Below are 22,300 nucleotides of genomic sequence, written 5' to 3' on the forward strand. Positions count from 1 at the left end.
GTACCAGCCTGGTGCGTACTATTACGCCCCAGGCTGTAAAGTGGTTAAGGTTCAGGGATTGGGCTGGCCCCTCCATAACCTCAATTTTGTTGAACTGAAACCAAGATTTTGCTAGTTTACAGGTGTGTTTAGGGTCGTTGTCTTGTTGAAACACCCATTTCAAGGGCATATCCTCTGCAGCGTAAGGTAACATGACCTCTTCAAGTATTTTAATATATGCAAACTGGTCCACGATCCCTGGAATGCGGTAAATAGGTCCAGCACCATAGTAAGAAAAATATGCCCATATCATGATGCTTGTACCACAATGCTTCATTGTCTTCAAAGTGTACTGTGGCTTGAATGCGGAGTTTGAGGGTCGTCTGACGAACTGTCTGTGGCCCTTGGACCCAAATAGAACAATTTTACTTTCATCAGTCCACAAAATGTTTCTCCATTTCAATTTAGGCCAGTTGATGTGTTCTTTGGCAAATGGTATCGGCTTGAGTACATGTCTATTTTTTACAGTGGGGACTTCTTATTAAGAGATTATCTTCACACAGGCATCTTCTAACTGTCACAGTACTCACAGGTAACTTGAGACTGTCTTTGATCATCCTGGAGCTGATTATTGGCTGAGAATTTGCCATTCTGGCTATTCTTCGATCCATTTGAATGGTAGTCTTCCGTTTTCTTCCACGTCTCTCTGGTTTTGCTTTCCATTTTAAAGCATTGCAGATCATTTTAGCTGAACAGTCTATCATTGTCTACTTCTTTATAAGTTTTACCTTTCCTATCAAGTTTTTAATCAAAGTACGCTGTTCTTCTGAACAATGTCTCGAACGACCCATATTTCTCAGGCTTTCAAGGAGAAATGCATGTACAACATGTGTTGTCTTCACCCTTATATAAGGGCCATCTGATTCACACCTGTTTCTTCACAGAATTATTGACCTCACTAATTGAACTCCACACTGCTGTTATTTTGAACACACCCCATTTAAATTAATTATTCAAATACACAAACTCAAAAACATGTAGATCATGAATGCGGAGTCTGTTTGATTTTCTTAGAATCTTCTGCACCAACTGGTAAATGGTTTGACATGTGGTAATATAATTTATACCAAAAACAGTGATTAAAGAAGTTGTCCACTACTTTATATGAACCCCCCAATGTATCCCCCCAGGGCCCAGAAGTGTTTTTCTAAATACCTTGCGGTATCTTTTCTGCCTCTGAGCGGCGCTATCGCTGGCCGCTCAGTGGCATCACGTGACCCGTCACTGATGTCATGTCTGTGGGCGTGGTTACCCCGTGCGTCACACCCAGCATCCATTGCGCGTTTTCCCAGTGAATGAGAGGAAGAGTGCACGGTGGATGCCGGCTGTGGCGCGCGGGGTAACCCCGCCCACAACCCAGCTGCCACCGGTGGAACGCAGAAGAGGGACCCTCGGCTGCAGCCTGGACTTGTCGTGATGTCAGCGGATGTCAGAGCAGTCTGCAGCCAGGAGTCGCATGATGCCTGTGAGCGGCCAGTGATAGCTCCGCTCACAGGCAGAAACAGCACTGTTAAATATTAATTACGGATATTCATTTTATTCTTGATTCTGAATTCTGTACCATACATTGCATAAGATTGCATCAGCCATCGTGCTAGGGTTTCTAGATGACATGCGCTATTTGTGTATTTTTAGTTAGTACCATAAATAGAAAAACAGCTGGTATGACTGGCTATATAAGCCCATGTTAGAGACGGGGGGGGGGGGGGGGGGCGCTGTTGCCATTTCACAGGATACTGGACGAGAATCTAGGTGTGAAGAAAACAGCGGCCGATGTAGGCCCAAGGAGACACGTCCTTTACCCGGACACATGGTGTCATCCTGTCACACGTGCTGGACACAGACAGACGCAATCTACCATTCAAGATCCCAGGAAAAGATGGGGAATCTCAACTATTAAGATAATTATGGACAAATGGACAATCACTCTGTAACTATTTAACTATTATACGTAACTACTGCAATCATTCTTTTTAATGGACAATCCAAGAATAAATCGATACATTTTTTCATAAGAGTATCGTGATATAGTTTTTAATCGATTGCATCTGATAAGAAGTCCTCGATAGAAAAAAATATACAGAAATAAGTATTTTTTTACAGGCACCACAAGGTATTTAGAGAAACACTTATGGGCACTGGGGGAATACATTGGGGGATCATGTAAAGTAGTGGACAACCCCTTTAATCTTGTTAGTCATATTGGACTGCTATTTTGAACACTACTGTACTTATCAACCTTGAACGTATGGATTCGTCCAGACGATTTTGTGCACACAGAGGCTGTGCAAACACGCGATCTCTGCCGGTTTTCGGCTGATTCTGACAGCTGACATCCGGCATTCAGTGCCAGGAGCGGTGCCAGCACCACTCCCCGCACTTTAACTCCATAAATGCTGCAATCGCAGCATTTAGCGAGCTGGCAGAGGGATAGAAGCCCCTCTGCTCTTGGATCGAAGACCCCGTGACGTCATTGCAGCGGCCCAATCGTTGCTATGGTGACCTGATGTCGTCATGAAAACAACACGAGAGCTAGCAAACTTGGTAGATCATGTGCAGTGCATGATCTAACAAGTTTGCCTGTCAAAGCAGCCCTGACAGTTTGTATAGTATAGGAATGCACCTGCATTCCTATACTATACAAGTGATCAGACTGCAAAAAGTGAAAGTCCCATAGTGGGACCAAGTAAAAAAGTAAGAAAAAGTGAAAACTAAATTGTAAAAATATAAAAAAAATTATAAAAAATAAAAATTTACTGTACCCATAAATATTTTTATGAAAAAAAAAATTAAATAAAGTACACATATTTGATATTGTCCCACTATTTAAGCCCTTTAGTAAACACAGTAAAAAAAAATGAGGTAAAAAACTATGCTTTATCATCATACCGCTGAACAAAAAGTGAAATAAAATGCGATCATAAGGATGAATGTAAATAAAAATGGTACTGCTGAAAATGTCATCTTGTCTGTCGAATAAGAAGCCGCCATACAGATCCATCAGCAGAAAAATCAAAAAGTTATAGCTCTTAGAATTAAGTGATGGAAAAATTATTTTTTCTATAAAATAATTTTTTGTTGTGAAAAAAGCGCAAAATCATAAAAAACGACAAATGTGGTATTGCTGTAATTGTACTGACTCGAAGAATAAAGCCACCTTATCAATTTTACCACACGCGGCATGACATAAAACAATTCCTGAATTGCTGTTTTTTGTTCATTCTGTTTCCCAAAAATCGGAATAGAAAGCGATCAAAAAGTGTCATGTACCCTAAAATGGCACCAATAAAAACGTCAACTCGTCTCGCAAAGAAACAAGTCGTTACATGACTCTGTGGGCCAAAATATGGAAAAATTATAGCTCTCAAAATATGACGATGCAAAAACTAGTTTTTGCAAAAAAAAAAGTGTCTTTTAGTGTGTAACAGCTGCCAAACATAAAAACCCAATATAAATCTGGTATCGCTGTAATCGCAGCGACCCGAAGAATAAAGTAATCTAATCACTTATACTGCACGAGGAACGAAGTAAAAAATAAAACCAATTCTTCACCTGCTGTTTGCTTATTCTGCCTCATAAAGATCGCAGTAAGGCTATTGCACATCCTGCTCTCTACGCTGAGTGCTTGCACTTGGATTTCCGTGTAAATCTCTGACATACGTGATTCGGACAAAACCCCCGGCGCAAGATTTCCTATAATGAGGCAGATGGAGGCACCGTGGACTCTGTCTGGCCTGTGATCCGGCGGTGTCCGTATTTTTAGGCGTGCATAAAAGTGCCGTTGGCCACAGTTTTGTGAACCTCTGAAAAAAAAGTACACTGCTAAACAGAGGCCAAACGGAGTCCAGAGTAACTGCTGCCTCATTATAGTGAATGAATCCCTCAGGGGTTTCATCGGAATCACTCGGAGATTTAGATGTAAACCCCGATGTAAGTGCTCAGCGTAGAGTGGATGATAAATGTGATCCAAAATGTTATGTAAAATGTTCCCAACAAGAGCTTCAAAACAGTCCACAAAAAACCCACTCAGGTCCATCATCTGTTATCAGAAATATATGGGGCTTCCACGTTAATGGCAGTACAAAGGCTCTGGAAAAGCTAAATGGCTCCTCACCCCTAAAAGAAATTCAGCAAATTCTGCGCTCCCGAATCCAAATGTTCACCTCCCTTGTGAGCAGCGCAGTGTGTCTAAACCACATTTAGCGTCCACATGTTTGGCATTTCTGTAGTGATGAGAGTCGGCCTAATTTACGGGTGCATGTCTCCAGAAGCACGAGCTGGGCATAATGTACTGGTCACTATAATGGCAGTTTGCAATTTTTACTCAGCAACATCCACTGCTGCTTGTTTCTGGAAAACACCCATGAGTCATAATCGGCAGTACACCTGTAGATAAATTCCCAAAGGGGTACAATTTCCAAAATGGGATCACTGGAGGGGGGATTCTGCTCTTCTAGCACTTAGGGGCTCTGTATATGGAGTCTGCAAACTATTCTAGAAAAATCTGCGCTTCAGCAGGCAAACAGCACTCGCCGTGTGGCTAAGCACTACTGTACTGCCACATATGGGGCATTTCGACATTCAGCCGAAACTGTGGGACAAATTTTGGTGCCCTTTTTTTTTTTACCCATTTCGCAGTACAAAAATGTAAACTCTGGGGCTAAAACAAAATTTTGGTATTAAAAATGTAATTATTTTTTCTTCACTGCCCAATGGTATAAAATTACCGTATTTTTCGGACTATAAGACACACTTTTTTCCTCCAAAATTTTTATAGTCCGAATCTGGTATTATACATACATGGTCAAAATTGTTGGTATCTGTAGCATCGGCGTCTCTGCCTCCTGACAGGCAGAGACGCCGTCCCTCTCACCTCCCCGCTCCCCGCGCGGCGTCCTCCTGCGCTCCTCTTCCTGCTGCTGGTGCGCGCAGCTTCCCGGGCACTGTGCTTAGGGTGCGCGCGCGCTCCCTCTCTCAAAGGTGCCGCGCGCGCCGTCCTAAGGAGTCCCCGGCCAATAGCCGGAGGACCTCCCATATATAAGGCAACTCCTCCAAAATGGAGGTGCCCGAGCAAAAGTTGATGCACAGCATACTTACCTCGGCTTCAGCCCTCAGGTCCCGTTGCCAGCCTGACTGCTGTTCCAGTCCACCAGTCTGACTACTCTCCAGCCCGACAGTCTGTCCTCCGTTCAACCCGCCAGTCTGTCTCTGGGCAAGTCCGCCAGCTTACCAGGAAGCACCTGCCAGTTACCTGCCTGTTACCTGCTAGCCTACCTGGAGGCTCTGCCGTCACGTGCCATGACCACCCGTCTGCTAACCTAGAGACTTCTGCCTGCTCTGCCGTCACGTGCCGTGACCACCCGTCTGCTAACCTAAAGACTTCTGCCTGCTCTGCCGTCACGTGCCGTGACCACCCGTCTGTTAACCTAAAGACTTCTGACTGCTCTGCCGTCACGTGCCGTGACCACCCGTCTACTAACCCAGGGACTTCTGCCTGCTTGTTGTGCCCTTCCGCCATACCGGTCAGTCCCAGACATCTGACCCGTGGGAGCCACCTGCTCTCTTACAAGGTCGTCCCCAGAGTAGCACCTGGTCCCTCTGCTCAGTCCCTCCCTGGTCACGGAGTCGTTAGCCGCCGTACGACCAGGGTCGGTCTGAGTTGAAACTTAGTTACGCCCCTCTGGGTCCCTCCTTGCACCGCAGCACAGGGGTTCCAACACCCGGACCCGTAACAGTATCCCTCGTTTAATGAGAGAAAAACCCACAATGGTCACAGAAATAACTTGAATCTGACAAAAGTTATGAACAAATGAAAGTCAGACATTGCTTTTCAACCCTGCTTCCACAGAAGTAAAAAAAAAAAAATAAAGTCATGAAATAGGCCTGGACAGAAATGATGGTACCCCTGAAAATAATGTGACAAAAGGGACATGTTAAATCAAGTTGTGTCCACTAATTAGCATCACAGGTGTCTACAATCTTGTAATCAGTCAGTGGGCTTGTATATACAGCTACAGATACTCACTGTGCTGTTTGGTGACATGGTGTGTACCACACTCAACATGGACCAGAGGAAGCAAAGGAAACAGTTGTCTCAGGAGATTAGAAAGAAAATTACTGACAAGCATGTTAAAGGTAAAGGTTATAAGACCATCTCCAAGCAGCTTGATGTTCCTGTGACTACAGTTGCACATATTATTCAGAATTTTAACATCCATGGGACTGTAGCCAACCTCCCTGGACGTGGCCGCAGGAGGAAAATTGATGACAAATTAAAGAGACGGAAAATACGAATGGTAACAAAAGAGCCCATCATAGCTTCTAAAGAGATTAAAGGTGAACTTCAAGCTCAAGGAACATCAGTGTCAGATCGCACCATCCGTTGTTGTTTGATCCAAAGTGGACTTCATCGGAGACGATTAAGGAGAACACCATTGTTGAAAAAAAATCATAAAAAAGCCAGACTGGAATTTGCCAAACTACATGTTGACAAGCAACAAAGCTTCTGGGAGAATGTCCTATGGACAGATGAGACAAAAATGGAAGTTTTTGCCAAGGCACATCAGCTCTATGTTCACAGACGGAAAAATTAAGTATATCAAGAAAAGAACACTGTCCCTACTGTGAAACATGGAGGAGGCTCTGTTATGTTCTGGGGCTGCTTTGCTGCATCTGGCACAGGGTGTCTTGAATTTGTGCAGGGTACAATGAAATCTCAAGACCATCAAGGGATTCTAGAGAGAAATGTGCTTCCCAGTGTCAGAAAGCTTGGTCTCAGTCGCAGGTCATGGGTCTTGCAACAGGATAATGACCCAAAACACACAGCTAAAAACATCCAAGAATGGCTAAGAGGAAAATATTGGAGTTATCTGAAGTGGCCTTCTATGAGCCCTGTCCTAAATCCTATTGAGCGTCTTTGGAAAGAGCTGAAACATGCCGTCTGGAAAAGGCAACCTTCAAACACGAGACAACTGGAGCAGTTTGCTCATGAGGCGTGGGCCAAAATACCTGTCGAGAGGTGCTGAAGTCTCATTGACAGTTACAGGAATCGTTTGATTGCAGTGATTGCCTCAAAAGGTTGTTCAACAAAATATTAAGCTAAGAGTACCATCATTTCTGTCCAGGCCTGTTTCATGAGTTTAATTTTTTAAAAAATTCTATGGATGCAGGGTTGAAAAGCAATGTCTGACTTTCATTTGTTCATTTTCATAGATTTTTAATTTATTATTACTTTTGTCAGATTCAAGTTATTTCTGTGACTATTGTGGGTTTTTCTTTCATTACCAACAATTTTGACCACATGTGTGTGTGTGTATATATACAGTGCCTACAAGTAGTATTCAACCCCCTGCAGATTTAGCTGGTTGACACATGCGGAATTAACTCGGCATTGTGACATTTGTACTGTAGATCAGCCTGGAAGTGGGAAATGCACTGCAGCAAATTTTTTTTTTTTTTTTTAAAACATTAAAGGTTAATTCAGAGTGTCATTTATTATTCAACCCCTCAAACCACAAGAATTCTGTTTGGTCCCCCTAAAGTATTAAGAAGTAGTTCAGGCACCAAGAATAATGAGCTTCACATGTGTGGATTAAAGATCTCTTTTGCCAGCCTTTTTTGACTATTTAAGACCCTCCCCAAACTTGTGAACAGCACTCAGACATGGTCAACATGGGAAAGACAAAGGAGCATTCCAAGGCCATCAGAGACAAGATCGTGGAGGGTCACAAGGCTGGCAAGGGGTACAAAACCCTTTCCAAGGAGTTGGGCCTACCTGTCTCCACTGTTGGGAGCATCATCCGTAAGTGGAAGGCTTATGGAACTACTGTTAGCCTTCCACGGCCTGGACAGCCTTTGAAAGTGTCCTCCCGTGCCGAGGCCAGGCTTGTCCGAAGAGTCAAGGCTAACCCAAGGACAACAAGGAAGGAGCTCCGGGAAGATCTCATGGCAGTGGGGACATTGGTTTCAGTCAATACCATAAGTAACGTACTCCACCGCAATGGTCTCCATTCCAGACGAGCCCGTAAGGTACCTTTACTTTCAAAGCGTCATGTCAAGGCTCGTCTACAGTTTGCTCATGATCACTTGGAGGACTCTGAGAAAGACTGGTTCAAGGTTCTATGGTCTGATGAGACCAAGATCGAGATCTTTGGTGCCAACCACACACGTGACGTTTGGAGACTGGATGGCACTGCATACGACCCCAAGAATACCATCCCTACAGTCAAGCATGGTGGTGGCAGCATCATGCTGTGGGGCTGTTTCTCAGCCAAGGGGCCTGGCCATCTGGTCCGCATCCATGGGAAGATGGATAGCACGGCCTACCTGGAGATTTTGGCCAAGAACCTCCGCTCCTCCATCAAGGATCTTAAGATGGGTCGTAATTTCATCTTCCAACAAGACAACGACCAAAAGCACACAGCCAAGAAAACCAAGGCCTGGTTCAAGAGGGAAAAAGTCAAGGTGTTGGAGTGGCCTAGTCAGTCTCCTGACCTTAACCCAATTGAAAACTTGTGGAAGGAGCTCAAGAATAAAGTCCACATGAGACACCCAAAGAACCTAGATAACTTGGAGAAGATCTGCATGGAGGAGTGGGCCAAGATAACTCCACAGACCTGTGCCGGCCTGATCAGGTCTTATAAAAGACGATTATTAGCTGTAATTGCAAACAAGGGTTATTCCACAAAATATTAAACATAGGGGTTGTATAATAATTGACCCACACTTTTATGTTTAAAATGTAATAAAATTCAACTGAGCAACATAACTTTTTGGTTTGTAAGATTTATACTTCTGTTCATAAAACCTACTCTCGTTTGCAGTTTGAAGGCTCTAACTTATTTGCATCTTATCAAACCAGCTAAATCTGCAGGGGGTTGAATACTACTTGTAGGCACTGTATATATATATATATATATATATATATATATATATATATATATATATATATACATATACACACACTGCTCAATTAAAGGGAATACTTCAACAACAGAATATTACTCCAAGTAAATCAAACTTCTGTGAAATCAAACTGTCCACTTAAAAAACAGCACTGATTGACAATCAATTTCACATGCTGTTGTGCAAATGAAATAGACAATAGATGGAAATTATTGGCAATTATCAAGACACCCTCAATAAAGGAGTGGTTCTGCAGGTGGGGACCACAGACCACATCTCAGTACCAATGCTTTCTGGCTGATGTTTTGGTCACTTTTGAATGTTGGTTGTGCTTTCACACTCGTGGTAGCATGAGACCGACTCTACAACCCAGAGAAGTTGCTCAGGTAGTGCAGCTCATCCAGGATGGCACATCAATGCGAGCTGTGGCAAGAAGGTTTGCTGTGTCTGTCAGCGTAGTGTCCAGAGGCTGGAGGCGCTACCAGGAGACAGGCCAGTACACCAGGAGACGTGGAAGGGGCCGTAGGAGGGCAACAACCCAGCAGCAGGACCGCCTTTGTGCAAGAAGGAACAGGAGGAGCACTGCCAGAGCCCTGCAAAATGACCTCCAGAAGGCCACAAATGTGCATGTGTCTGCACAAACGGTTAGAAACCGACTCCATGAGGGCCCGACCTCCACACATGGGAGTTGTGCTCACAGCCCAACACCATACAGGACACTTGGCATTTGCCACAGAACACCAGGATTGGCAAAGTCGCCACTGGCGTCCTGTGCTCTTCACAGATGGAAGCAGGTTCACACTGAGCTCATGTGACAGGCGTGACAGAGTCTGGAGACGCCGTGGAGAGCGATCTGCTGCCTGCAACATCCTTCAGCATGACAGGTTTGGCAGTGGGTTAGTAATGGTGTGGGGTGGCATTTCTTTGGAGGGCCGCCAGAGGTAGCCTGACTGCCATTAGGTACCGAGATGAGATCCTCAGACCTCTTGTGAGACAATATGCTGGTGCGGTTGGCCCTGGGTTCCTCCTAATGCAGGACAATGCCAGACCTCATGTGGCTGGAGTGTGTCAGCAGTTCCTGCAAGATGAAGGCATTGAAGCTATGGACTGGCCTGCCCGTTCCCCAGACCTGAATCCGATTGAGCACATCTGGGACATCATGTCTCGCTCCATCCTCCAACATCAATTGCACCACAGACTGTCCAGGAGTTGGCAGATGCTTTAGTCCAGGTCTGGGAGGAGATCCCACAGGAGACCATCTGCAACCTCATCAGGAGCTTGCCCAGGCGTTGTAGGGAGGTCATACAGGCACGTGGAGGCCACACACAATACTGAGCCTCATTTTGACTTGTTTTAAGGACATTACATCAAAGTTGGATCAGACTGTAGTGTGTTTTTCCACTTTAATTTTGGGGGTGACTCCAAATCCAGGCCTCCATTGGTTAATAAATTTGATTTCCAATGATGATTTTTGTGTGATTTTGTTGTCAGCACATTCAACTTTGTACAGAACAAAGTATTCAATGAGAATATTTCATTCATTCAGATCTAGGATGTGTTATTTGAGTGTTCCCTTTATTTTTTTGAGTAGTGTGTATATATAAGCCATGAAAATAAATAAATAAATAAATAAATATATATATATATATATATATATATGTATGTATATATATATTTTCATGACTTTGAAAATTGTACATTCACACTGAAGGCATCAAAACTATGAATTACCACATGTGGAATTATATACTTAACAAAAAAGTGTGAAACAACTGAAAATATATCTTATATTCTAGGTTCTTCAACGTAGCCACCTTTTGCTTTGATGACTGCTTTGCACACTCTTGGCATTCTCTTGATGAGCTTCAAGAGGTAGTCACCGGAAATGGTCTTCCAACAATCTTGGAAGGGGGTGCCATGCATACCAAGAAGAAGGAAGAGGGGGGCCATGCATACCAGGAAGAGGGGGGCCATGCATACCAGGAAGAGGGGTGCCTTGCATACCAGGATAGGGATGAGGGGTGCCATGCATACCAGGATAAGGATGAGGGGGGCCTTGCACCCCAGGATAGGGATGAGGGGTGCCATGCATACCAGGATGGAGGTCAGGGATGCCATGCATACCAGGATGGGGATCTGGGGTGCCACGCATACCAGGATGGAGGGGTGCCATGCACACCAGGATGGTGGATTGGGGTGCCATGCACACCAGGATGGGGGATTGGGGTGCAATGCATGCCAGGATGGTGGATTGGGGTGCCATGCATACTAGGTTGGGGATGACGGGTGCCATGTATACCAGGATGGGGGATTTTAACAGAATTAGGGGACATTACCCCTATAACACTCGGAGTGTCAATAGCATCACTGCAACCCTAGATTAATTCATTGAGAGGTGTAGTTTTTAAAATGGGGTCACTTATGGGGGGGGGGGGGGTTCTTCTGTTCTGGCACCTCAGGGGCTCGTCCAGTGTGTCACGGCACCCACATACCATAACAGTAAAATCAGCACTATAATATGGCGCTCCTTCCCTTCTGAGCTTTGCAATGAGCCTGAAAAGTGTTTTCCGATTACATGCAGGGTACTGGCGTACTCAGGAAAAAATGCACCTCCATTTGTTGTAAAAATTTCTCCTATTAGTCCTTGGAAAAATGAAAAACATGGGTCTCAAACAACATTTTAGTGGTAAAAATGTAATATATTCTTTCTTCAACCCCCAATGTTCTAAAATTCTGAGACACATGTGATGTCAATATGATCACTGAACCCCTAGATGAATTCATTGGGGAGTGTAGTTTGTAAAATGAGGTCACATATTGGGGGATTGCTGTTGTTCTGGCACCTCAGGGGCACTGCAAATGTGACATGGCCCCATCAAACCATTCCAGCAAAATCTGAACTCCAATATGGCACTTCTTCCTTTCGGAGCCTTGCAATGTGCCTCAAAAGAAGTTTTCAACCCCATATGGGGTATTTGTGTACTCAGGAGAAACTGCACAACAAATTTTGGAGTCTATTTTCTCCTGCTATCCTTGGGAAATTGAAAAAATTGGGGCTGTAGTGTGAACCTAAAAATGGATATTTTGAGTCCATATTGAAATATACAGAATGCATTACAAACCAGCATCGCTAGTTATACATTCACAGATAGATATGGCTCATTCTGTCGAAGTCTTATGTTTACACACAGACAATGTTCATAGTAACAAAATCTTGAACTGTTTACTCACATTGTGTGAAGGTTCACCTCTCAAATAGTCCAATGGTTATTGTTTGTTATTGTAAACCATTGAGATTTGTTTAACCTTTGTCTGCAGTTGATTTATGTGATCCTTGAGAGCTTTTGAATTGTGTGGGTTTTTTGCCCACCATTGTCTGAGGATTGCATTGTATCTCTGATTTATCTATTACCAAAGGCTGGCCACTGGAGGTTCAAGGTGAACTAGACTTACCACATAGTGCAGATTCCCCATATATAAGGCAAGAGAAATAGAACAAAGACAGGCAAAAAGTTATGTACGAGTACTTATGTGTACAGTATTGTAATACCTGCATATAAGCCCATGCAGTGTTGTGATTTGTCCAAGGGTTCTGTCTTGGTGGTTGCTTCTCTGATATTCCAGATGGATGATGTTTAAAAGCTCCTTGGTGATGACGTGAGTATATGTACTTAACCTTTGTATGTTAACATATACAAAAGTGTACGCAATATTATATCATCATACTATTCCTTTAATTTTGTATTTTATCTTTTAAATGATTATAAATAAAATTGCGTTATATAAAAGGAGTTGCCTTCTTTAAAGCCGTATCTGAACCTTAGTGTTAAAAACTTGGCAAAACAGGGACTAAAACAAAATTTGTGGGAAAATTATATATTTTTTCATTTCACAGATCAAAGTTTGTAAAATTATGTGAAGCACCTGGGGGTTCATGGTACTCACCACATGTCTAGATAAATTCATTGAGGAGTCTAGTTTCCAAAATGGTGTCACTTGTGGGCAATTTCCACTGTTTAGGCACATCAGGGACTCTCCAAAAGAGACATGACATCCAGCAAATTTTCCATTCAAAAAGTCAACAGTGGTGCCCAAACAGTGGTTTTCCCCCACATATAGGGTATCGGCATGCTCAGGAGAAATTGCACAACAAATTTTGGGGTAAATTTTTCCTTGTTACCCTTGCAAAAATAAAAAAAGATTGGGTCTAAAGTAAAAGTTTTGTGAAAAAACATTAAATGTTAATTTTTTTTCCTCACATTCCAAAAATTCCTGTGAGGAACCTGAAGGGTTAATAAACGTATTGAATGTGATTTTGAGCACCTTGAGGGGTACAGTTTTCTTTTTTTTCCCGTGATATAGACCGCTCAAAGTCACTTTAAATGTGATGTGGTCCATAAAAAAAAATGGTTTTGTAAATTTTGTAGGAAAAATAAGAAATTGCTGGTCAACTTTTAACACTTATAACTTCCTAACAAAAAAAATTACTTAAAAAAATTGTGCTGATGTAAAGTAGACGTGGGACACGTTATTTATTAACTATTTTGTGTGACACATTTCGCTGATTTAAGGGCATAAGAAATCAAAGTTTGAAAATTGCAAAATGTTCAAAATTTTTGCCAAATTTCTTTTTTTTCACAAATAAAACACAAATAATAGCTAAGAAATTTTACCACTATCATGAAATATGTCATGCAAAAACAACCTCAGAATCAGTGAAATCCGTTGAAGCATTACCTCAAAGTGACAGTGGTCAGAATTGTAAAATTTGGCCTGGTCATGAAGGTACAAACAGTCATGGGGGTGAAAGGGTTAAATAAAAAGTTCCTGTGCTGAGATAATCTTATAAATGTGTTAGTACATAGCACAATGTAATGGCTCTGTCTGACCGTGCAGGGACATATTCTGATCATACCATATCTCTATAGGTATGGGCAGGGGGGGTGGTTAAAATGAACTTTTGTTCGTGAGAAAACCCCTTCAATCCTATTTAAGACCTTTCCTCCAGTCTCTGAAAGCACAACTATTTGTTCCATTACCAGTTATTCTGCTGTTGCAGAGAAAAAAAAACAAACACTCTGTATGAGTCTGCAAAGTCTCCCTCTTGCAAGGTGGCCTGCACCAGATGGTTGCATGTCTTTTGTAAAGTTGTGTGTGTGTGTATGTATAGTGGAAACCAGAAGTTTCCATACACTATATAAAAAGACACACATGCATGTTTTTCTCAATATCTGACATGAAATCAGAATAAACCTTTCCCGTTTTAGGTCAATTAGGATTACCATCATTTTTAATGAGAGAGAGAGAGAGAGACAGAGAGAGAGAATGTTTTAAGGCATTTTTATTACTTACAGCAAAGTCAAAAGTTTACATACATTTCATTAGTACTAATGAAATTAGTATTCATCGTACCATTAAACTGAATGACTTGGGTCAAACATTTGGGATATCCTTCCACAAGCTTCTCACAATAGTTGGTCGGAATTTGGGCCCATTCCTCCTGACAAAACTGGTGTAACTGATCCAGGTTTGTAGGTCGCCTTGCTCGCACCTGCCTTTTCAGATTTCCCCATAAATTTTCAAAAGGATTGAGATCAGGGCTTTGTGATGGCCACTCCAAAACATTGACTTTGTTATCCTTAAGCCACTTTGCTACCATTTTGGCAGTATGCTTTGGGTCATTGTCCATTTGGAAGAACCATTTCCGCACAAGCTTTAACTTCCTGGCTGATGTGTTGAGATGTTGCTTCAGTATTGCCACATAATATTCTCCTCTCATGATGCCATCTATTTAGTGAAGTGCACCAGTCCCTCCTGCAGCAAAACCACCCCACAACATGATGTTGCCACCCCCGTGTTTCACAGTTGGGATGGTGTTCTTAGGCTTCCAAGCTTCTCCCTTTTACCTCCAAACGTAATGATCGTCATTATGCCCAAAAAGTTTAGTTTCATCAGACCACAGGACATGCCTTCAAAAATTAAGGTCTGTGTTCCTATGTGCATCTGCAAACATTAATCTGGCTTTTTTATGTTTTTTTTGAGTAATGGCTTCTTCCTGGCAGAGTGGCCTTTCAGCCCATGTTTATACAGTACTCGTTTCACTGTGAATACTGACACAATCTTACCAGCCATCATCTTTTCAAGGTCTTTTGCTTTTATCCTTGGGTTGATATGCACATGTCGGACCAAAGCACGTTCACCTCTGGGACACAGAACCCGTCTCCTTTCTGAGCTGTATGAAGGCTGGACATTCCCATCTTGTTTGTACTTGCATATAATTGTTTGTACAGATGAACGAGGCACCTTTAGGCATCTTGAAATTGTACACAAGGATGAGCCAGACTTGTGCTAATTCACAATTCTCTTTCTGATATCTTGGCTGATTTCTTTAGACTTTCCCATGATGCTACACAAAGAGGCAGTGTGTTTCAGGCCAGCGCAGGTTGAACTGAATGCGGGCAGTGTCTGGCTGCGGGCCGGGGCGATGAGCGGCACAGGTTTCCGATGTGCGCGGTCACTTCCTGAAGCTGTGAAGGAAAATGGCCGCCCGAGCCAGCGCACGTGTTGACTTGTAGCTCGGGTGGCCATTTTCCTGTAGATGACAGCTTCAGGAAGATGGCCGCGCACACCGGAAACCTGCGCCGCTCACCGCCCTGGCCTGCAGCCAGATACTGCCTGCATTCAGTTCAACCGGCCCCCAGCCAGACACCTGCAGCATCTCACCTCCTCCTCCGCTCACTGACCCGGCACACAGTCAGACACTGCCTGCATCCAGTCTAACCCCAGCCAGACACCCGCGGCCCCCAGCCAGTCACCCGCAGCACTTCACCTCCTCCTCCTTTACTGTTGCCTCTTCCGCCACCACCACCACAGGTCCCAGTCCCCAGGCAGACCTCGGCGGCACGCAGGCAGGCCCCTATCTCCAAACACTGGCCCTGGCCCTCAGCCAGGCCCGGCCCCCGTCATGCACCGGGCCTCAGCCAGGCCCCCAGCCATGCACTGGGCCTCAGCCAGGCCCCCAGCCGTGCACTGGGCCTCAGCCAGGCCCCGGCCCCCAGCCTGGCATCGGGCCCCAGCCAGGCCCCGGCCCCCAGCCTGGCATCGGGCCCCAGCCATCTCCTCTGCTGCACGTTTCTGACGGAGGTAACGGAGGGCCCTGCAATCCTGCTCCACCATAACTCCCCGCTGCTGGAGCACCGGACTCCTGAAGGACCCTGCCTCCACCGACCCCCAGGTAAGATACTGTACCTATTAAGACTATAAGACGGACCCCATCTTATTAAAATATATATTTTTTTTATATTCCACCCCAAAATTTGGGGTGCGTCTTATGGTCCGGTGCGTCTTATAGTCCAAAAAATACGAGTTTTATCTTCTTGGCGTTTGACAGGCTTGGCGTCCCCGGGACGCCAAGCTATCCCCGCCCATATGCTTATTATTCCACCAATTCCCCGACTATGTACACGTTTACCATATTTTGCCCCTCCCAGCATGCCATAGATCCCTGTGAAGTGCGTTTTTTTTCCCTCACCTCCGGTGCATGCACAAAGCGCGGCTCACAGGGAGCGTGCTTTGTTTCCTCCCGGGCCAGTTTGGCTGAGCACAGTGCTCTATTGCGCATGCGTCGGGGAGTCACAGTGAGTCACCTGAGCTGATGTTTTTACTGATACCATTTTGGGGTGGATATGATGTGATATTTTGTTCGCCTTTTATTGCAATGTTGCGGCGACCAAAAAAATGTAATTCTGGTGTTTTTTTCTCGTTACGCTGTTTACCGATCGGAATAAATTATTGTATATTTTCATAGATCGGACATTTCTGAACCAAAATATGTGTGTGTGTTATATTTAGTGGGGCAAAACGGGGTAATTTGAATGTGTATTTTTTAAACTTTTTTTTTTTTTTTTTTACACTGAATAGTCCCCTTAAAAGACCTGAAGCTGCGATTGTCCAATCGCCTATGCTATACATAGTGTTTCAGCACTGCTATGTATAGCAAAAAAACACAATGATCTATGAACGCAGGCCATGGGCTGGAGTTCACAGGAGGATCGTGATGACAGGCATGGGGTTCTTCAGCATACCCCCAGCTGTTATAACAAACCATCCGTGCGGGATCAACAATGTGCTTCCTGTCTGCATGTGTTAAATTGACGGTGATTGACAGCGGCAGTTAGCTAGTTAACTGCTGATGCTGTTAGAGGCACTTGATGGCTGATTAAATCTGCCATCAAGTAAGAAGAAAGATACGAGATCAGTGTGTGAACACGCATCAAATGCAGGGACATGGCCGATTATGTAAATATACGTAAACCGGTCGTGAAGGGGTTAATATTCCCCTTAGGGGACTTGATCCTGTAATCGTCTGAACGCTCGTATGTAGTAGTGCATTAGCACTGCTATGTAAAGTAAAAGTCATAATCTCCTATGAACGCCAACTAAACGTTAGCTTTCACAGGAGACTTGTCATGACAAGCATGAAGGTCTTCAGCTTATGGCAAACCCATCGGCGCCCCGCAATCATTTCACGAGCGCGCCAGTGGACACGTGTTATGACACACCTTCCCCCCCGGAGGCGAGTGTTAAATGCCGCTGTCAGAGATTGAAAGCTGCATTTAAAAAACTAACAAGTTAAAGTTTTGATTTATTGTGTCAATACAGCAAATGTACAGTCATGGCCAAAAGTATTGAGAATGAGACAAATAGTAATTTTTCCAAAGTTTACTGCTTCATTTTTTGTAATGGCAATTTACATATACTCCTGAATGTCAAAGAGTGATCAGCTTAACAGCAATTACTGTACTTGCAAAGTCAATATTTGCCCAGAAAATGAACTTTAACCTCCAAAACACATTTCAACATCATTGCAGTCCTGCCTTAAAAGGAGCAGCTAACATAGTTTTAGTGATTGATCCATTAACACAGGTGTGGGTGTTGATGAGGACAGGGCTGGCGATCAGTCATGATTAAGTAAGAATGACATCACTGGACACTTTAAAAGGAGGCTGGTTCTTGGTATCATTGTTTCTCTTCAGTTAACCATGGTTATCTCTAAAGAAACACGTGCAGCCATCATTGCACTGCACAAAAATGGCCTAACAGGGAAGAGTATCGTAGCTACAAAGATTGCACCTCAGTCAACAATCTATCGCATCAAGAACTTCAAGGAGAGAGCTTCCATTGTTGTCAAAAAGGCTCCAGGGCGCCCAAGAAAGACCAGCAAGCGCCAGGACCGTATCTTAAAACTGTTACAGCTGCGGGATCGGACTACCAGCAGTGCCGAGCTTGCTCAGGAATGGCAGCAGGCTGGTGTGAGTGCTTCTGCACGCACTCTGAGGCGGAGACTCTTTGAGCAAGGGCTGGTTTCAAGGAGGGCAGCAAAGAAGCCACTTCTCTCCAGAAAAAACATCAGGGACCGACTGATATTCTGCAAAGGGTACAGGGAGTGGACTGCTGAGGACTGGGGCAAAGTCATTTTCTCTGATGAATCCCCTTTTCGATTGTTTGGGACATCTGGAAAACAGCTTATTCGGAGAAGAAGAGGTGAGCGCTACCACCAGTCTTGTCTCATGCCAACTGTAAAGCATCCTGAAACCATTCATGTGTGGGGTTGCTTCTCAGCCAAGGGAATCGGCTCACTCACAGTCTTGCCTAAAAACACAGCCATGAATAAAGAATGGTACCAGAATGTCCTCCAAGAGCAACTTCTCCCAACCGTCCAAGAGCAGTTTGGCGCCCAAAGATGCCTTTTCCAGCATGATGCAGCACCTTGCCATAAAGCAAAGGTGATAACAAAATGGCTCATGGAACAAAACATAGAGATTTTGGGTCCATGGCCTGGAAACTCCCCAGATCTTAATCCCATTGAGAACTTGTGGTCAATCATCAAGAGACGGGTGGACAAACAAAAACCAACAAATTCTGGCAAAATGCAAGTCTTGATTATGCAAGAATGGACTGCTATCAGTCTGGATTTGGTCCAAAAGTTGATTGAGAGCATGCCAGGGAGAATTACAGAGGTCTTGAAGAAGAAGGGGCAGCACTGCAAATATTGACTTGCTGCATTAACTCATTCTAACTGTCAATATAACCTATTGGTACTCATAATATGATTGCAATTATATTTCTGTATGTGATATAAACATCAGACAAACACTAATAAAAACCAGAGGCCAGCAGATCATGTGAAAATATAATTTTGGTGTCATTCTCAAAACTTTTGGCCATGACTGTAATTTCATGTCTCCAATGAGTTGAACAACTGTCTTCACTAAATAAGGAATTTACAAATGAATAGAGTGTGTGAATGGTCCAGGAGAAGCAAGAAGATTTAAGATATTTTACAAAAAGTTTCTTCTCTTCACGCACACTATTGATGTAAAAAAAATGCAAACTACTATTATTCTAACAATCGTTCAGATGCACTAAAAATATCCAGCTTTTCTGGACTTTCTCACCCAGATAAAGTCACCTTCCTTGCTGCATACTTATATATGTGTGTATATGTATATATACACATACATACAAACACTAGAGCAAAGATTCATCAAGTAAAAGCCTGGAATACATTTCTGTTGTAATGTTTTCCAATTATGGGGCTCAAATTATGATGAATTTGTTGTACAGACTCGTTGAAGCCTACTTCCGGCTAAGCGTCACATACTTTTCACATGGTTGGAGCTGGCTGGGACTCGTGGTTGCAGAAATGTTTTGACTTTTGCCATTTTTACACAAGTTGAGCCAACATTTGAAACAGTTTTATGGCAGAATTCTAGCAAAAACTGATAAATCTGCACTTTAGAGTCTATCACACAGGCTTGATTTTAGTTAAATGGGTAGTCCGGCCAGGCACTGGGAGAGGGCAGTTCATATGGCCGCAATTATGCAATTTGCATACTTCCTGCCACAATCCGACTAAACATGTCCAGCGTCGCATACACTTGCATTGAGCGAGGCTGCGCAGTCAGGTCAACATGCTGGCTGATATATACATATTGCATACTTGCAGGCATACGCCCGTTGTTCCAGACACTGGAGAATCCTCACAATGTGCAGTTTGCACAATGTGCGGATTCTCAAGTTTGCGGTCACTCTACGTGACTTGTAGCCTAAGGCCGGACAACCCCTTTAACATGATCTGTACATGAAATTATTTAGTTATGAATTTCTTTACACCTAGGATGGGAGATCACAAGTAATATCACACAAACTTTTTTTTCTTATATTTCAGCTTTTTCTTTATTTTTAGAACATACAGTCTGATGGACTTTTTCTTTTCCAAGCTACAACTGGCTTTCTGTGTCTGTAAACAGAGTATGCAGAAGGGCGAACTTTCTATATGTCTTGGCTCTGTATTCGTAGTTGTTCTGCAGGGCATTATCACTGGATTGTGATGACCAGTTTTTCTTTATTAAGATTGATTACTTTTTGAGTAGCTGGGTCTTGGCACGCTCAATCTTCTCAGCTGCAGAAGAACCAATGACCGAAGAACATTTTGACAGAACCATGTTCATTTCATTTTCATTTTTATGTTCAATTGCAGTTTCTGCAGCTTGATCTAAATCTCTACAACAGAAAAAGAAAAAAAATTATTAGCAACCGAACTATCAACCGAGTTGTCAAAATTGTAACCAATTATACAGATTCTCACTGCATAACTGCAGCCACTAAAGATACTTACAAAGTTTAACCCCTTAGGTATAGAGCCAATTTTGACCTAAATGACCAAGCCCAATTTTTGAAATCTGTCACTTTATCTGTTAACTCCGGAACGATTCAACATATTTCAGTGATTTTGACATTGTTCCTTTGTGACACATGGTGCTTCATGTTAGTGATCAATTTAAGTTGATATGTTTTGCCTTTATTTGTGAAAACATCAGAATTTTTGCAAAAACTTTGAAAAATTAGCAGTTTTCAAACTTTCAATTTTTTACATCTTTAAACCAGTTAAGACATGCTGAACAAAATAATAAATAACATTTCCCATATGTCTACTTTACATCGGCATAATTTTTCAAACTTTATTTTGTTAGGATGTTAGAAGGGTTAAAAGTTTAGCAGCAAGTTTTTCATTTTTTCAAGAAATTTACAAAACCAATTTCTTTAGGGACCTATTCCGATTTAAATGGACTTTGAATGGCCTATATATTGGAAACTCCCCAAAAGTGACTTAAAAACCGCACCCCTCAAATAATTCAAAACTGCATTAATTCCTGTGTAGAGCCTGAGGGGTTAACAAATTTCCTGACAGCAAAGTGGAATGAAAAAAATAAAAATGTAATTTTTTTCCTTTAAAATGCTGCTTTAGCGTGGCAATATCCCACACATAGTCAAAAAATTCTGCTTCGACACATGGCAGTGCTTGGAAGGAAAGAAGTGCCATTTGAAATTTAGAGTGTAAATTTGGCTGGAATAGACTGCAGGCACCATGTCTCACTTGCAAAGTGCCTGACAAGGCAAAACAGCTGAAACTCCCCCAATAAGTGAAAGTAGTCCCCTCAAGTAATTCATCTAGGGCTGTACTCAGCATTTTTAACCTATAGGTGATTCACAAAACGTTATTACATTTAGATGTGAAAACCACGATGCAGAAATGAATCAGAAAATTTCTGCAGCATTTCTGCATTTCCCTGGCAGAAAAAACGCATGCGGATTGTACATGCGTTTTTCCTGCCAAATACATGCGGATTTGAAGCGTTATTCGCATGCGGATTGACAAGCGCTTTCCAAGCGATTTTAGCATCACTTGGAAAGTGCTTGACAACTAGGTCACACTATATAAATTCATGCAAAAGGCATAGATTTTATATAGTGTGACCCGAGAGAATGTTTAAAAATAAACCTTGATACTTACCTTCCGATGGCCCGGCGTGTGTTGCTGCGCTCCTTCCTGGCTGCCAGCTGATCGCGGGACACTGCACTGAAGGGTCTGCGGTCACATGACTGTGACGTCACCGCAGGTCCTTCAGTCCTGCCCGCAAGCAGAGGGAAGGAGACCGGGGGCCGTCGGAAGGTGAATATAATGTATATTTTTTATTTTATTCTTTTTTTAACAGGTACAATGGTACCCAGGTCTGGATGGGAGTCTCCTCTCCTCCAGACCTGGGTACCATCCGCACATTGAAACGCATATAATCCGTGAGTACAAATGTACAGACATGGATTATGTGCGTCTCAATGCAAGTCAATAGTGGTGATTACGCCGCGCTTCCGCAAAATTAATGGACATGCTGCGGATTTTTGAGCGCAGCATAAATGCTGTGGAAAAATCCGCAGCATGGGCATAGAATTTGCGGAATCCCCTTGGGGACCATGGGGGGCGGATTACCTAGCGTTTAACAAGCGTTTACGCTGC

General features: G+C 43.2%; 1 protein-coding gene across 3 annotated transcripts in view; it reads right to left on the minus strand.

Moving 5' to 3' along the window:
* Positions 1-20,149: 20,149 nt before the first annotated feature.
* The window catches only part of VPS16 (VPS16 core subunit of CORVET and HOPS complexes), a 334,351-nt gene continuing 332,200 nt past the window's right edge, over positions 20,150-22,300 (minus strand). For 2 of the 3 annotated variants that reach the window (XM_073647833.1, XM_073647834.1), the window contains exon 23: positions 20,150-20,508. In XM_073647833.1, coding sequence (XP_073503934.1) covers positions 20,364-20,508 — 145 coding nt within the window. In that variant the 3' untranslated portion in view covers positions 20,150-20,363. The remainder of the gene's footprint in view (positions 20,509-22,300) is intronic. The other variant, XM_073647832.1, reaches the window with a different exon arrangement.

Source organism: Phyllobates terribilis, unplaced genomic scaffold (genome assembly GCF_046119375.1).
Source record: "Phyllobates terribilis strain yellow unplaced genomic scaffold, ASM4611937v1 Scaffold_9__5_contigs__length_417890890, whole genome shotgun sequence".
NCBI classification, from domain to species: Eukaryota; Metazoa; Chordata; class Amphibia; order Anura; family Dendrobatidae; genus Phyllobates; species Phyllobates terribilis.